The 17,243-nt window shown below is 34.0% G+C and overlaps 2 protein-coding genes across 24 annotated transcripts in view; both read left to right on the top strand.

The window, feature by feature from the left end:
- Positions 1 to 3,461, top strand: part of LOC118606901 — a 153,422-nt gene extending 149,961 nt beyond the window's left edge. The window contains exon 3 of the mRNA XM_036226284.1: positions 3,339 to 3,461. Within this exon, the coding sequence (XP_036082177.1) occupies positions 3,339 to 3,345 (7 nt within the window). The 3' untranslated portion in view covers positions 3,346 to 3,461. The remainder of the gene's footprint in view (positions 1 to 3,338) is intronic.
- The window catches only part of PAM (peptidylglycine alpha-amidating monooxygenase), a 141,513-nt gene continuing 127,624 nt past the window's right edge, over positions 3,355 to 17,243 (top strand). For 11 of the 23 annotated variants that reach the window (XM_036225946.1, XM_036225944.1, XM_036225943.1 and 8 more), the window contains exons 1-2: positions 3,357 to 3,758; positions 4,716 to 4,836. In XM_036225946.1, coding sequence (XP_036081839.1) covers positions 3,673 to 3,758; positions 4,716 to 4,836 — 207 coding nt within the window. In that variant the 5' untranslated portion in view covers positions 3,357 to 3,672. Of the gene's footprint in view, positions 3,759 to 4,715; positions 4,837 to 17,243 lie in introns of all 23 variants that reach the window. The other 12 variants (XM_036225937.1, XM_036225934.1, XM_036225933.1 and 9 more) reach the window with 4 other exon arrangements.

Raw genomic sequence — 17,243 nt, 5'->3', positions numbered from 1 at the left:
TGTATGAATCGATATGCATCATGTAATCAGTTTAATCATGTCATTGTAGGAAACACATACAATCTTAAAATAAAATGAAATTTACAATTCGGTAGTTATTTTTATTTATTTTTCCCCCACTAGAAAGTAATCTCTTTAAGGGTGCGAATTTTATGTCTTAATTATCATCATCTCCAGCATTAAGGTAGTCTGAGGCACATAATAAATACTTGTTGCAACAACAGTAATAGCAAACATTTATTATGTGTCTGGCACTGTTCTAAGGATGTGAATTCATTTATTCCTTGTAACAACCCTATGACATAGGTAGTAGGATTATTTTCATTTTGCAGATGAGGAAACTGAAACAAAGAATGGCTAGATACTTACCCAGTTTTACAAGGCTAGTAACTCCAGGAGTCCAGGTGGTTTTTCTTCAGTTTACAAGTTCTTAGCCACTATACTATACTGATTCTCTTGTTGAATAAATGAATCAACAAATGAATGATCAATATATTTGATTGTTTGACCAATTACAAATTTCGATTCTCTTTTTTCTTTTTCCAAATAAAAATTGAAATGGACTGTTCGTTTTGTAAAAGCCAGATTCATTTTTTGGTACTCTGTACTAGGCTGTATTTTGCTATGTAATAGAACTGCTCCTAGAATTAATATCCATGCAGGTGTAAACTATAAATTATTCTTACTAAGAATTGATGGATGTCTAAACAGAATATTTGCTTTGTATTATAAATAAAACAATAAATCTGATCTGCAGCTAGAGTCTAGGAGGCAGAACCTATATTACATTATTTACATTTTCAGGCACACCCTCTGCTCCCCACCTGGCCTCCTGTGCCCCTGCACCTGGAATGCCTGCGTCCATCTCCCACAGTGGAAACCCAGCCACCCTCCAGGCTCCCCTCAGTAGCCACTTCTCTCGTTGAAGACTGCTTTGTCTTTCTGTCCTTCTTACCTTTCTTATCCTCTTCTTGAAGGTTGAAGTAATCTTTCTTTCTTCAAAATCCCTGAGTCCTTTTTATAGTACTCTTATAAGACTACTACATTGTAAACATACCTTATATTATGTCAAGTGCTCATCTCCCTTAATAGGCTATATTCTCTTTTATTCATTTTATAAAATATAGTTTTATTTTTTTGTTAAAGCCCTAAAATGTATTACAATATATTGTACAGAACATGAATTTAAGTATGTGTTTTGAATGAGAAAATGAATTCTCTCAAGAAAACATTTAAATTTTTAAATCCTAAATCAGTAGACTACTAAATTTTTTTGAATATTATATATTCAAAAATTATCAGGAATTGTAAAATAACAAATGAAATGGTTAGACATGATTTTTTTCATCTCATGATTTATATTCTGTCTCTAGTTTACAAGGCATCAAGAACCAAGAAACATAATTAGCTTTCATTCCTATAAAATCTTTTGTTCTGTTCATGGCTGCAAATACCAACTTTGTTTCCACCTACAACTTTAGTTCCCTTTCCTTTCAGTGTGTGGTTTAGGGACGTCATAGATAATAAAATTAATCAAAGAGATAAGTGGAATTTTTTTTTCCAAAGGCTAGTATTTAAGGATGTGTTCCTGTGAATTTTAATATTAAATTTGTTTTCAAGTGTTTGTATAATAGCAAATCTCCCTGCCACTTAGAAGAAAGACTGTCCTTGAATCTTGTTCTTCATGAAACAGTAAAATATAATCTCTACATATATTTAAAAAAATAAAAGAAAGAGAACTTCAGGGAATGTTAAGTATTGTCATTAGGATTATACTTTGTTGCTAGCAAAGGCAATAGCATAGCTTTCAGACCAATTGTTTCTATTCCCCGTTAGGAGTTCTTTCCTTTACCCAGGGACTAGAACAAAGCTGAAGGGTTTTTGTTACTGAAAGCTCAAACAGCAAGCCAAAGAAAAAGTTCAAACAAATATCATCAGTCTTTTATAAATGGCATTGCTTATGTAAATTAGCTGTGGTCTTTGGGTGCTGGTGAACCCCAAGCATCCTTGCATTGATTGGATATTCTGTCATGTTTTATTTAAGTTTGGTTGTCTTCTGGAAAACTTTGACCATAAAATCTTCACTTTTAATTCTAGTTTGTGCTTTTTTGTTTTAATTTCAGAGTTTGTTTGTTTTCAGTTTAGCTTCATTATCTTGTGATTTCCAGAGGATGATTTAGAGGCTAAGGTATTATTGTGGAACACTTCCATAATAATATCTTACTGATTTTTACCTTTTATTGTTATTCATTTGGCCATTGGATTTGAGGTTTCCCAAACCAAGTTTATAATTAGTGATTAAAATCAAACTTTAAGAAACCTTTTTTTAGAGATATTTTTATACTGTGAATGATATATTTTTAAATAATGCTTTCTGACTAAAATTTACGAACTTGACATAGTCTGAAATATGTTTGGAACAACAGTAAAGTCAAAACACGCATATTTTATAATTTAGCCCAGTTGATTCCTCTTCATAAAATGTTGAGGTAGCCCTAGTTCTGCGTGGCCTCTTATTCATATTCATGCTAAGTTCTTGATCATACCCTTTGTGTGTAAATTCATTTGGGGGTCATCTGAGATTCTCCCTGCTGTTTCTAAATACACTGCACTGTAAATTTCCATACTATATTCAAGAAAGAATGTTTTGAGAGGCTTGCCTTATAAGTAATTATTATTTTGTATATTGGGTGCAGAATTTTTAAACAAGCATTTACATTTCATATATCGTGTTAACTGTATATTTTTGGTTTGTTTTAAAATATTCCTGAGAACTTCAGTAATTGCTTCTGTGATGATCATTCTTGGCAGGGGGTATCTTTCTCCTTAGATCTGTAGCTCTATGGTGCATATACATAAACACTCCTTTGTTCTCAAAATCTTTTTCTATCTGATTACTCTTGTGTCCAAGTGCTTTGTCTTTCTCTGCCTCTCTTCGTTTTTTTTTTTCTTCTCCTGTCCTTAGCCTGTCATTTGTGTGAATGAGTTTGTTTACATTCAGTGGAGGTATTAAGTGGATTTTGAAGATAGAAAGGAGTGATAGAAGTAAGAAGAAATCGGGAGAGTGGGGCGGATAAGAGGGGAAAGGAGGGAAGAAGTAGGAAAAGAAAAGGAGAGTGTGAGGGAGGAGGCAAGAGCAAAAGGCAGAACAGGGATTGTGGGGGTTTGTGAAATTTGGGGGCTGGTCCTGAGGGAGGGAGATCAACAGACCAGCATTTTCCCCAGGCTTGGGCTCAAGCTTGTGAAACTACGAATGTATTAAAGAACCTCAACTGGGATTTGCTGAGGACAAATGCTGTAATGTGTTAGTCATCCATTATCTGCTTCTATTTTTGCAGGTTCTGAATGATGACTGACGCGGGTTTGTGTGATATCCCTCACAGTCACTGTCATTCCCCAGCGATAAGGAACCCGCACGTCTAGCCCCAGCACCAGGGCAAAAAGCAGCTCTGGAAGGAGGAGAGCTTCCGCTTGCGGACCCGGACAAAAGTGCAGCCTGCCCGCGGGTTTCTTATCCAGACACCCCGCCTCGGCCAGCTCGCAGCTCTCGCTGCAGGCGGCGTGTGGCCGCCGCAGGACGCCCGCCGCGCCGGCCATGAAGTAGCGGCCGCCGGCCCCAGCCCCGCGCCCGCTGCCCGGTCCTCTTCCGGCGGGGGCCGGAGCCGCGTGGACATGGCTGGCGTTCGCAGCCTGCTGGTTCTCCTTGTTTTTCAAAGCAGCTGTCTGGGTTTCAGGAGCCCACTTTCTGTCTTTAAGAGGTGGGTGTTTCTTTTTCTTTTTCTTTTTGAAATAGGCTGAATGTTGTTTGGGTGCTTTCTGTGCATGCTGTTGAAAATTGTGATCACTTTTGTGAACCAGAGTGTCGGAGAAATATATAGGTTGATTGACTTTGCTGAAACGACTTGGAATTGTAGCACAGTAACTTCTTGTAAAGTCCCCCTTACAGAAAAAGCCCACTGTATTGTAGCGAAGCTGCACTGGCTTTCAAAACTCCAATTAGAAGTTGTGATTTCCAATACAGATTGCTCCCTCTTGGGGAGATATTTCAGAAACTGCAATGTAGTCGTTTAGACTTGAATGCCTTCTTGTTTATAATACCTCGAAGAATAAAATATCCGTATAGGTAGGTAAGTGATGAGGAGAAGCAGGTCATGGATTGTAACCATGAGAAAACACTGAGCTGTATACACACTCCTCATAATTACCATATTAAATATTTATGCACTTGTACATTTGTAATTCACATTGCAGTCCCTCCACCCCCATCCAGTTCTGCCTCCTAGCATTATTATTTTTGGTTTTTGTTTCTGATGGTAATCCTGGATATGCATAAAATAGTTACAAAAATTTTACTGGGTCACAGTTCATATTTCTTTCATTAGAAAATTGACAGACTTATGATAATTTCTAATTTATTAATATTGTATTTTCATTAATTAGAAACTGATAAATATTTTGACAGCTTATCGAATCGCATTTTAAATATAACCTGCTTGATTGCTTTGATTATATTTTGTTTACAAGTCGGGCATTGCTCATGGATTATAAAATGCAGTTTCAGGAATGCTTTAGAACATTACATAAGTTATTACATATTTTCATGGGGTCTAAATCAATAATCTTTAATCTTATAGTTATATAGTTCCCTTTTATTTTCCTTCTCCAGTTAAGATTTCATTATTTTCAAGGATATTGAAATTGACTTCTTTTTTAAGGTTTAAAGAAACCACGAGATCATTTTCCAATGAATGTCTTGGTACCACTCGACCAGTAATTCCTATTGATTCATCTGATTTTACATTGGACATTCGCATGCCTGGGATTACACCTAAACAGGTGAGAGGAATTCAGTATTTTATTATGCACTTGTTCTGTGTACAGTCTATAATTAAAGCAAAAAACTGCATTTACAGCAGTAGTGCCTTCTTTAAAAATAGGCATTTACTTTCAAGACTTCTCAGGGCTAGAATAATTGAATCTTATAAAGGGGAGCAAATCTTTAAAGGTAAATCTTTTAGTTAAATTTCTTTTTAAAAACTTTACTCGTATTGTTGTTTGTATTTTGAAATGGAACCTTGAAATTTTATGTTTTGAAATTCTCAATGGAATACCTCTGTACTGTAACATGTAAGTATGTATTAAAATATGTGAAAAGTTTTTCTAATAAAGGGAAATGATTTGAGCAGCTACATCTAAGAAATTACTTTGTTTAAATATCCTTCTATCACAGCCACAAGATGAGTAATGAAAGCCCGTTTACTGCCAAGAATTTGAAAAACAAATATTTCATATTTTTAGAAGTTGAGAGAACTGTTCATACAGGTGGTTGATTATGAGTTTCCTTTAGCACAATTTGCTTGTTATAAGAGATATTTTGAAAAATGATGGCAGAACTCATACAAATGTGACTTATAGAACATTTTGAGTAGAACTAGGTTGTTACTAGGGCCTTCCTTATTTTAGGTACACATGAGAAGCTCAAACCCACTGCTGTCGTGTGCGCAAGGTGTTTCATTAAGCATAATGAAAGGCCAAAATTAATTATGCTTTGCAACCAGGCAGTGCAGGGATTTATGTGTCATTAAAAGATAGTCCTCTCCTTTCTAAGGGCTGCTGAGAGCTGCAGTGGCTGATGACTCATTGTTGCGGATACCATTCTATCTTTCTTTTCTTTTCTTTTTTAAGTACTGAGAAAATAAAAATATTCTACTTACTGGGGAGAATTCTTTTGAAACTGACATCCAGAAGCTCTAGAAAATGCACATGGTCCTTTTTGGGTGACTTATAGATTCACAGTCATTTATTTGAATATCTGTATATGATCTCACTCTCTGTTATGAACTACTTTTACTATTGTAAAAATTATCCTCACTTCCCTCCCCCAACCCCTGACCATCCTCAAATGACCAGGCAAATGGCTCTTTCGTAAGTTCAGTTGTTAAAGTCCTTCAATTCTATAAGCTCTTTATTTAATATTTTAGCCAAAAGAGATGTATGAGATTAGGAATAGGAGGGAAGGATGACGACAGCTCCTCATTTGTGAAATGTGCTTCTTCTTGACACTTTTCACTTTTATAAGTGATTTTCTCCCTATGTTTGCTTAAACCGACCTTATATTCCATCTTTTAAAAAATCCACTAAGTGATCTTTCAGCACTTTTTTCTCAAAAATATCATTATTTCCTCATATAGTTACTTGTTGTGGTCCATTATTATGTTTTTTTCTTCTCATTATTTTGCAGTAATATCATTTAAAATATTTAACAATAATAATAAGTAATTGTGTTGAGGTCAGTATTCTCAGAAAGAATTCCTAGGGGAACTGATTATAAAAGAATGTAGAGGAGCTCCATTTTCATAAAATAAAATGTGTTTATTCATTTTTATAATTTTATAATTATCAAAATAACTCCATGGGAAAAACATATATTAATTCCCGACTTGTTATTTTGCATTATCTGAATTTGTCTCATGCCGTAGATACTTGTTGGTTCCCTTCCAGCATATAATTCCCCATCACTCTTCCTTTTGACTCCATGGGGTTTCCAGGAGCTGTCTATCCAGGGCCCAGATGAAACAGATGGACTAAGATTAGCAGATCATTGCATCCTAGCTCTCCTTCCACAGTGACTAGTTCAGAAGAAGGTATATGACCTAGACCAATAAAATCTCAGGACTTTTGCTGCGAATGCACCTTTCTGTTGCATGTGCACCAAAGGCATGTAGTCCTGTGGTCTGCTGAGGTCATAATGGGAACCACACCTAGAATAAAACTAATACCACAGAAGGCAATGCAGAGATACTGAAAGAATATAGGTTCTTGGTGGCATTACTACTTAGAGAGTTTTTAAGTATGTTAGTCTTTCCTGTTTCAACCAGGTTGAATTAGGTTTTCTCTGACTTGAAACCACCTAACTAGATAAGTGATTCATTTGTTCTACCTGATTAGTTCAGAACTGGTTGTTGAATGTTTCTTTCACTTTCCTCTATCACTATTGACTGGGTGATACGAGTACTTACTGACTTGATCTGGCTGACATACAGATTATATACCTTGTAAACCTTCATGAGAAGTGGTAGTTATACTACCTATTGAGTTTGCTCAGAGGTGGATAAAGAAATCCTATACCTCTTTCCTCTTGAACTTGGTGTTCTTGGTGAGGAGGACATACAGCTGTAATTGTGAGTGTATTTTTGTTGAAGAAAGTATTCTTAAAATGCAGATGAAACTAAATTTAATACAGATCCTTAGAAAGAAAAGAAATAAGGCAAAGAAAAACGAAAATATATTAGAGGAAAGAAATGAAAGATTAAAGGCAAAAAGAAGAGTAGACCAAAAGGAAAAAAAAAAAAAGAAATACAAGAGAATAGAATGATCAAGAATAAAAATAAAAGGAAAAAGAAATCAATAACTATAACATGAATAACAGAACATTTTAAAAAATTATATAAGAAAAAAGGAGTAAGGAAACTAGGAAAGACATTAAGGAGTTAAAAGCATTTTTTTCTTTTATTATTATTATTATTATTATTATTAATGGCAGAAGACCAAAAAGAGCAACGAAGTTGAAAGAAAGAAGGAACTGGGGAGCCAGAAGTTAATTTGGTAATTAAAGCAGGTCATGTTAGTTAAAGAGATATATTCATGCAATAGATTTTTTTATAAAGTACGCCTTAACTTTTGGCAGTAATGAAAAATACGTCAATGAATCTGATGTAAGTTCTTTCCTTAGAGAGAACCTGAGCTATATTGTAGATAGTACAACTAATTTTGCTTGTGGAATACAGGTCTAGATTAGTGTCTTATCGAAGAATATGCAGTCATACCAAGCCTCTGAGTTGCAGTTCATTCCATACCATCATAGACTTCAAAGCAGCCTTTAAAGATTGCCTCCATTAAACCAGCTCCAAAGAATCTGGACAACATAGCTTATTATTTTGTGCGGTCAGTATTATGATCAAAGTTAGCTCACTGTTTCTCTTCTCTGACTTGAAATTTAAAAAAATAATTTCTGTCCTCTATTGTAAATTTCTCATCGATCAATGTTTTTTTTTTTTCAGGCTTTGGGAAGATTAGGGAGAGAAATAACAACTTTTAAGTAGCCTAGAGTAGAATCTGTTGTCCGATGACACTGGCTTCATCTCCAGCAGAGCCTCGAAATGATGGTATCACCAGACTCTTTTTTTTTTTTTTTTTTTTTTATTTGGCACTTTTTCTTCTTCATTTGATTCCCTTTCTCACCAGAAACCCTGGGGGCTTTTGCTGTCACCAATTCTCATTTCAACAAACAAAAAACAATTTGATAAACTGCCAGTTCATGATCATAGTAAGGTGCTATTATCAGTTTGATGTGTTAACTAGCCCACCAGGGATTAATTGTAAAATAAAATAAATGAGGCATAATTACAGTGATTTTACATAAAGCTTATTGTCTGAATTTAAGCCAAATCTAGTGGACTAGAATGTAGACTTTGGGGCCAAACTAATAGAATTCTTATACCAACTCTTGCAGTGTCAATTCAGGTATGTTTCTTAACCAGGAAGTCCTACTCCTTCATCTGTAGACGGAATAATAGTATCTATTCAGGATCATTCTGAGGACTAAGCGAGGTAATATCAGTGGCGCGTTCAGTCGCCCTGAATGTGGTATGTTCTCAGAAAATGTGAACTCGTATTGCTATTTTTATTATGTGTGTTGAGAAAAATGTGAATGAGTCTTAAGATGTGGAAGAAATAACACTTTCAGTAATGACCTCATGGAGAAAGTAAGATATCGTAATAATTTTGAAGGAGAGAAAAAGTAACTAAATGAAGGAAAAGTAGAAAGTACGAACCTGGGCAAAAGAAACCTGGAGAAAGTGAGGAAGTAAATCTTTCCGTGTGCTTATCCTTAGGTAGTTGTTTCCATTAAATGTCCCTTATGATCAAGGTTTTTATATATATTGTATACTGCTTGCAAAAAAAAGTTGGCAGAAGCGATTTTGTCAGTAGGAAGCCTTAATTTTTTTCATATCTGTTTGAAATCTGCCTGGATTTCTTCTTGTTGCTGAGGACTTTGTACATTGACCTTATAGAAAAAGGATCACTCTTTTCTAACATAAGTCCTTTCAAATCCTAGCTTTATATAGCGTATTATTTGTTACTTGTTTAGACGCTCTGCAGACTTACAGATGCAAACTAATTGATAAAAAATATAATTTTACAAAATTAAATATTTTCTTTGAGTTTTTTTTTTTTTTTTGACATTAGGATGTGTTAGACTGTCATTAGTATAGTCATTTTTCTCCCTTATTTTCAGAGCAGCTTGAGAACTATGGAAAAATATATTTTTTTCTTTTTGAACCTCTTGCAAATTCTTGTCTCATTCTTTGTTTTTTGAAGTCACAGATAATGTTTTGAAATAAAAATAGCCTTCCTCTGTGTTCTTTAGCACAAATATCTATCTCTGGGAATGCCACAAAATATAACAATTCTGAGTTTAAAAATTGCATTAGATGCCCCAGAGCTGCAAGTTGAAAAACCCGAAATTAGTCTTGTTATCACTTATTTTAAAATAATGTGAAAGAATGTAGTCATTGAAATAAAACTAGAATGAACAAAATACTCATACAGATTTTTTTTCAGAAGCTTCCTACACTTTATTTTTGCTTTATTCTTAAAAAAATGAATAGTTTTCATTTTTCTACCAGAAAAGGAAGAGGTTCCCCTTGCCTCAACAATGTATATAATAGCCATGTAATAAGAATCGAGCATTTATAGGATTTTCTTACTACATCCATTTAAGAAATAAATTTTAAAATATCAAGCTGTAGTAATCACATCACTTATAAACAACGTTTGATTAGGATATGTTTATCAAAGAGGTGATATACAAATTAAGTTCAGAATTGCTATGGTGCCTTATTTTCCTGAAGTTCAGAATGTTGATTAAATTTGACTTTTTCATGAGAAGTAACTTACTTAAACAGAATTTTGGCTTTTGGCTGATTTTGAGGATAATATAATATGTTAAATCTATATATTGTAAGTCGATCATTATATATTAAAAAAATATCCCCAGTCAGTGCTTAAAATTCAGGACAAAATTAGCAAGGACCCCAGAACAATGTTTTATGGAATAATTTTTAGTTCTTTGAGGGTTGTGATTTACTTGTCCTTTTCTCTAGTAGTAATTAGTTTGCAATATTATTTGCATTTTTTTAAGAAAAACTCTGAGTGATCTTTTGAGTACAAGAATAAGAGGAAGGGAGACACCCCACACTTGCATTTCTCCATTCCATCTTACAGACTGGGCTGGCCTTTAGGTTAAGCCTCATTGTACAATGGGAGAAAATTAATCTGTAGGCACCAGCAGCCTACTGGGCACCTGTGGTAGGTTATCTGTTATGCTCCCTGGAGAAAATGGATCCAGGCTTTTCTCAAAGCATCTGGGAGATTGCTGGGAAGTGTTCGGAGAATACCCCCCCAGACTCCAGAGTTTATATACCTGGAACCGCTGTGGATTCCCCAACCATGTTCTGTTGTTCTCTAGTTGTCTCACGGGTCTGCCAATATACCCTTACTCTCATCTAATTCAATCTGTACACTAGGACAAACATGGCAAATGGGTTTTCTTTTTGACACAAGTTCATTTGAGTGAAAGAAGCTACTGGAAAGTATTAGGAATTGTCAGGCCATGAATGTGAAAGACAGAAGTAGTGGCTCCAGTAGCCAGTCCTGCACCAGTGCATTTCTGTTGCATAGAAATATAGACCATGGGTGAAGAATGATTGATTGCATTTAAGTCATTGTTTTAAAATGTACATGACTCATGGCTCTTAGTATTTCGTTTTCTTCCAGTCTTAGTTGTTTTTTGTTTTTATTTTTTTCCACCCTCACATAAAGTTAAAGAGGCATGGTGATTTTGTTATTTAAGAAAGGAAATCAGAAAATGTCCTAATTCTGGATTTGCATTTGCAAGTTATTTAGAAAGGCGATGTGTATAACATTTCAGGGTTTGGAAAAGAGCAGCAAGAGCGATAAAAATGCTATACCTCAGCCCTTCCCCAAACTGAGGAAGTAATATTATCTATTTTACCAATGGAGAAGTAGAGAGCAGAGAAAATTCAGTGATTATTAGAAAGAATGATCAGCAGGCCCTTGTTTTGTTTACTTAGCTGCCTCACATTAAATTGTTTTTCCCTCTTTCTAATTTGAAAGCTCAACTTTGGTATCGTTCAAGATGCTATAAGTCAAATTCTTAATTTGTATTTATTTGTATAATTCACCCCTCGCTTCTTCAGCAAACCTCAGTTCTACAAATTAAATATAAAAATGTCAAATAGATCTTACAAATGGCAAATTAAAGTTGCATGTAGTTTATTGCTAATTATTTAAGTTTCAATTATGATGTTTCTTCTTTATTTTTAATAAAACCTATTTAACAATGTTTTCCTCTATGAGAATAATCTAAATGTGTCACTTTTCTGCAAATATGCATTGACCTTTTTTTTGTTAAAAATGAGAAACAGGAGACTTTTTTCCAATTAATTTTTGATATTTTGAATTAACATGATACTTAAGAGAATATTAGAAAAAGTAACTACAGTGTAAGAGATTCCCTTATGATCACCAATTTTCTCAATAAGATTTAGGGTTCTTTTTTGTTTGTTTGTTTTTCTAATACATTTTTAATGAAGAAAACATTTATTGAGTGTTCATTATGTCATGTTACCATATTAGGCACTTTACAGGCAGTCTTAGAAATTCTCATAAAAACTGTTCAAGGTACTATTATTCCCATTTTTATATGAGAAATTGAAATTCAAGGAAATTAAATAACCTGTCTATAGCCAAATAGTTAGCAAATAGGAAAACAAGGGTGTAAATACAGATTTATCTGAATCTGAAACCCATGCTTATTTCATTGGCTTTGCTGCCAACCTGTTAATAGCCTATGTGTTTCCTAGAGAATGTTACTATGTATATTTTTATGTGTGCATATTTATGTTTTTTATTTTAAATGTGAGGGGTACATTCACACATACTTTTTTAAAATTTCACATATATCGTAAAATAAAAGCTTCCTTTTTGTTAAACAACCAAAATAAAGATTACTGGCTCCATCTTAAATCCTTGAATAACTTTTTTGAAAACATATTTTCATGTCCATTCAGAAAGAATCGCTACTAATCTGAATTCTAGTGAGATAGTCTTGATCACCTGGTTATTAAAAGATACCTTACAGTCAGCCTAGTTTAACGCAATTTTGAATTTTTTTTGTCTAAATCTTAAGCCAGATATTAGCAAATTATTTCTTAAAATCTCAGATAGTAAAATTTTTTTGGGTGTGAGCTATACAGACCCAGTTGTAACTGCTGTAGTCAGAAAGCTGCCATAGACAGTATGTAAATGAATGGCTTGGCTGTGTTCCAATAAAAAACTTCATTTACTAAAACAGGCAGCCACTCACAGGCTGTAGTTTCCTGATTCCTGATCGAAGCCATTGCATATACCATTTAAGCTAATAAATGGATCTGACCTTTGGCATCTCATGAACTGTGTCTTCTGACTTATAGAACGTAGAGAGTAAAAATACCAATGAAAGGTTAATAGCACTTTGATCTTTTTGTTCCTTAGTTACCTATTTGGTTTTCCTAAGTGGTCACAAACAAGAGTTCTCTTATTTGGAATATTGTATTTCAGACTTCTCCATACTAGCAAATGGCAATTCCTGTGTTACAGTTTCTCCAAGCCAAATACACTGGAGCCTTCCTTGGATTCTCTTTCTCACACTCCATAAACAATATGCCTGCAAATCCTGTTGTTCCTACCTTCCAAATATATCCAGAATCCAGTCTTTTCTCACCACATCCACCTTTCCCACGCAGGCCCAAGCACAGTCCTCTTTGTTATGGACTATTACAGTAGCTTTTCTTACTGGTCTCCCTTGTACCCTTGAATAACTAGAGTCTGTGCTCCATAAGGCAACCACAGGGATCCTGTTAAAACAGAAGTCAGATCATGTCAGCCTTCTACAAATACCCTTTACGAGGTTCCCATTCCCCTTACATTTAAAACCGAAAGCTTTACAGCGACCTCCAAGTCCTTTTTTTTCTGCAGTTTTTTCCCACTCTGTCTCTCATCCCTTGTTTCTGTTATCAGTTGTTATAGAGACAAAACAATTCAGAACTCTAGTTCTGCCACCTGCTGGCTACAAAATCTTAAGTTACTTAAAATCTTAGCAAGCTTCAGTAATCATCTGTAAAATGGGGATAATGATAGTTTTTATTTGATAGAATTGTAGTTCAGTGAATTAATAAGGGCAAAGCCCAGTGCTCCTCAGTCAATATTAATTATTATTATTTTTGCCCCAAAGTACATGAGTTAAGTCATGTTATCATGTAACCAGTGCAGGGAAATATGTGATAAATACCTTAGAATTGTTGAGATAAAGAATTACAGAGGATCATGTTGAGCATGAAGAGGGTGACTGCAATAACTACTTTAGTCAGGACCACACCATGATTTCCTAGAGCACATTATAGAAGCAGATAAGAATCTGCATTTCTCTCTTGCTTTATTAAGAAACACTTTGTGGAAGTAGGAGGATTTAAAGAATGTAGTTCAATGGGTAGGAAGAGATTTGGAAATGGACACTTCGACTCCATAAAGGCACCATTCTAGAAATAGTGCTACAAACAGATGAGGTAATCAGAATCTCAACCTTATGATCTTGTCATTAAAAGAATTAGTAATAGTAAAAGAATCTGGTATGTACAATTTACTAAGAGAACAGTTATATAGCTTTAGGCACCAAAAAAAATCTGCCAAACATGTGAAAACAAAAATTCAAAGTGAAGTTGGTTAAAATACAATTATAGATAGATATTTGGCATATCCAGTAGACTCCATAAGAGAGGTGTACAATGTATTTGAATATGTCAATCAACGGGATAATTTAATATATATTTATATATAGTAAATATAATTTAATATCTATGTGGATATAAAATTTTACAATTTAGAAAGAGAACATTCTTTTTTATGCATTTTGAATTTTTATCAAAAATCACATAGCTAGACATTAAGAAACTTCCTTTGGCTATGATAGAATTTTATAGCTCTCATCCTCTGATAGTAATCCAATAAAACTAGAAATAGACCATGAAAAGATGTCATGGAAAACTTAACGACTTAGAAATTAAGGACCATTTTTCTACACAACTTCTGAAACAAGTAGAAAAATAAAAATTGAAATTATAAATTATCTAGATAGTAATGACAAGGAAAATACTTACTAATAAAACTCATGAGACCCAACCAAAGGAATACTCAGAGAAAAATTGATATTCTTAAATTCTTTTATATGAAAACTGGAAAGTAAATTTATATGAACATTCAACTTAATGAAGGAGAAAAAGCACAATCAAGTCCATGAAAAGTAATAAAGATAAAAGCGGATATTAATGAAATAGGTTAAAATAGAAAGTATGAACAAAATTAGAAATGACTTCTTTGAAACATCCATAAAAACAGATAAACTCATGGCAAGCCTACGTAAGGGTAAAAAAGTGCAAAAAATACACATTATTAAGTATAAGAAAGTGTAAAGAATAATTTAGACACTATGTGCAACTCTATGTCTGTCAATTTTATAATTCTGAGAAAATGGGTGATTTTCTAGAAAATACTTAGCTATCCAAATCAACTAAGAACTGACCAGACCACTAACTATAGAAGAGACTGGAAAGGTAAAAATGTTTTATATGTATGCACACACACACATGCACACACACACGCGTGCATTTACAAACTTTTAAAGATGAGAATTACTTAACCAAGGACACATATGACAGAAAAAGGGGTAATATACCATGTATAAAAAGAGGTCCCACAGGCTACTGAGAAGACAAGCAGCCCAGAAGAAAAACAAATGAATATTAATGCTAAATTAACAGAATGAAAAAAATTTAACCCTGTTAATAATCATAAAAATAAAAATTAAAGGAGAAAAGAGATACCATATTTTTTCACCCATTAATTTGGGGGAAAAAAAAAAGATCTTTAAAAGAGCTATAATATACAGACTTTTAAGGATGACACAAGCTTTTTAGGAAAGATCTGCAAATATCTTTTAAAGTAGAAACGTTCCTATTCTTAAAATTGTGGGAGATTATTCTGTAGAATACTATGTAATAAGTGAAAGATTGAGCTAGGTGTACTTGTCTTGCCCTAGAAGTACTGTCATTGTGTATTAAGTGACAGAAGCAAACTGCACAGTCATGTGTGAAGTGTGATCCTATCTTAATAAAAATAAATAATAACAAAACCCCTATATTTGTGCATCTGTTTGGTTATATATCTTTGTACGGGCAAGGAGGAAGTTGGAAGGAAGCACATTAAACTGTAAACATGGGTCCCTTGAAGAGATAGCAATGGAGGAGGATGACAACAGCTTTTTGGTATATATCTAAGTTGTTTTATCATTAAAAAGATCTGTTATTTTGTAATTGTTAAAATTAATAAAGAAATAAATAATATCACTAACAAAAAAGAATTTCAAAACAAAGCATCTTCTACCTTTCTGATATAAACCCCTAATGTTCTAGAAATCTCTAGAGGGGTTTTCCACACAATGCCTCTAATTGATAAATTTTTAATTCCAATTCCTTCTGCTTTGTAACAATGCTATTAAGAGAGCCTGATTAATTAAAGAATTTAGGAAATTTGGGATACGCTTAAACAAATAGAGCCAGATTTGCAGGGGGTCATTCTCTATCAGAGTTGATCTGCAGATATTTATGGAAGATGATCATGCATATCTTTCTGCATTAGCAAGAAGTGTGATTCTCTTTGCATTTATTAGCCACCAGAAAAAATCCTCTTTGTTTCACTTATTTTCAAATTTATGTAGTCTGAATTAATATAACCCTATCAAAGAGGAGCATTCGGAACCATTCCACATGCATGTTACATTCTTTAAGCAAAAGTACCGAACACACTTTCAAGGCACAGATCGCTTTTCACAGATAATGTATTCTACTTAATCATGTTTAAAGGGACAAATTTGACATACACGTTAAAGGAATACTTCTGTCTTAGCATTCAAAAGTCACCCCACCCTGCAAACCTGAGAGCATTTTTAAAGAGGAGGGTTTATAAAAACAGCAAGTCCATTGCTGCTTGTGCATTGTATCACCCTCCCGCCCTCAGCTAATCCAGTGAGAAGTGAAAACATTTGCCATGGCAACATCGATTTGCAAAGGGCAAATGATGATTCTGAGAGACCGGAGTATTTCCTTCCATAGATCTCAGATGTGCACACAGTTAGCGTTTTAATACTCTTATTTAATAATTTTATATAGAAGTGAAAAAGCTTTACTTGATTATTTTTAAATGTTTTAATTTGGAAATAGAATTCAAAATAAAACAACAAACTCTTAACAAAAACTGACATCGAATTAAATATGAGCAGGAAAATACCACTAAAATATTTCAGTCTTCACCATTTATGGAAATAAAAAAAAAATCATTTCATGTGTTAAGCTGTACTGAACTATGGTTAAATCATTTGCTTCCAACTGAATGATCATTTTGCTATAAAAATGCAAATTCTCTACCTCACTATTTCTACAATTGATGTTGTTATAATCTTTGACTTCCCCATTTTGGACATGTTAAAATATTAATTTTATCTTCTTAATTTATTTTTCAAAAATACTAAGGGAGTAGTCACAGATGTTTTACTGTTATGGTTTCAACTATTTGCCTCAGACTTTGAAGACAGACACAGTAAATATAAGAAAGAAGATAGATTGGCAGCCTGGGTAAATGCAAGTATGAAAGAGGTGACCGTAGAGAGGTCAAACAAGTTTAGAAGTTAAAAAACAGTCTCCGTGTTGTTTTTCTGCTGTCATAACCACTCTATAATACAAAATGGAGAAAATTGTGCTCAGGGGTGAGGAAATTAAGTTCCCGCCCTAAATAGCTCAGAGTCGAGAGTAAAAAAAATTTATCTTACTCAACATGAATTCTTGGACTCTGTCAGAGGTTATATACTGTACTGTCTTCTACCTATCATTTATTTAATCAGCACCGTTAAACTTGGGCCCAGAAACCCATGGCTGTTAGATGTAAGGGGACTTTAGTCCTTCAATCAATTATGGCAGGAGTCAGTTGAAATAAATAAGGTATTTAATATAGTTACTGCCCACAACATTTCCTTTTCACTTTGGTTTGTGATGACCTGAAAACCTTCTACA

This window comes from Rousettus aegyptiacus, unplaced genomic scaffold (genome assembly GCF_014176215.1).
Source record: "Rousettus aegyptiacus isolate mRouAeg1 unplaced genomic scaffold, mRouAeg1.p scaffold_m13_p_8, whole genome shotgun sequence".
In the NCBI taxonomy this organism is placed as follows: Eukaryota; Metazoa; Chordata; class Mammalia; order Chiroptera; family Pteropodidae; genus Rousettus; species Rousettus aegyptiacus.
The sequence above is the reverse complement of the archived record's forward strand: the minus strand, read 5'-3'. Positions and strand labels throughout refer to the sequence as shown.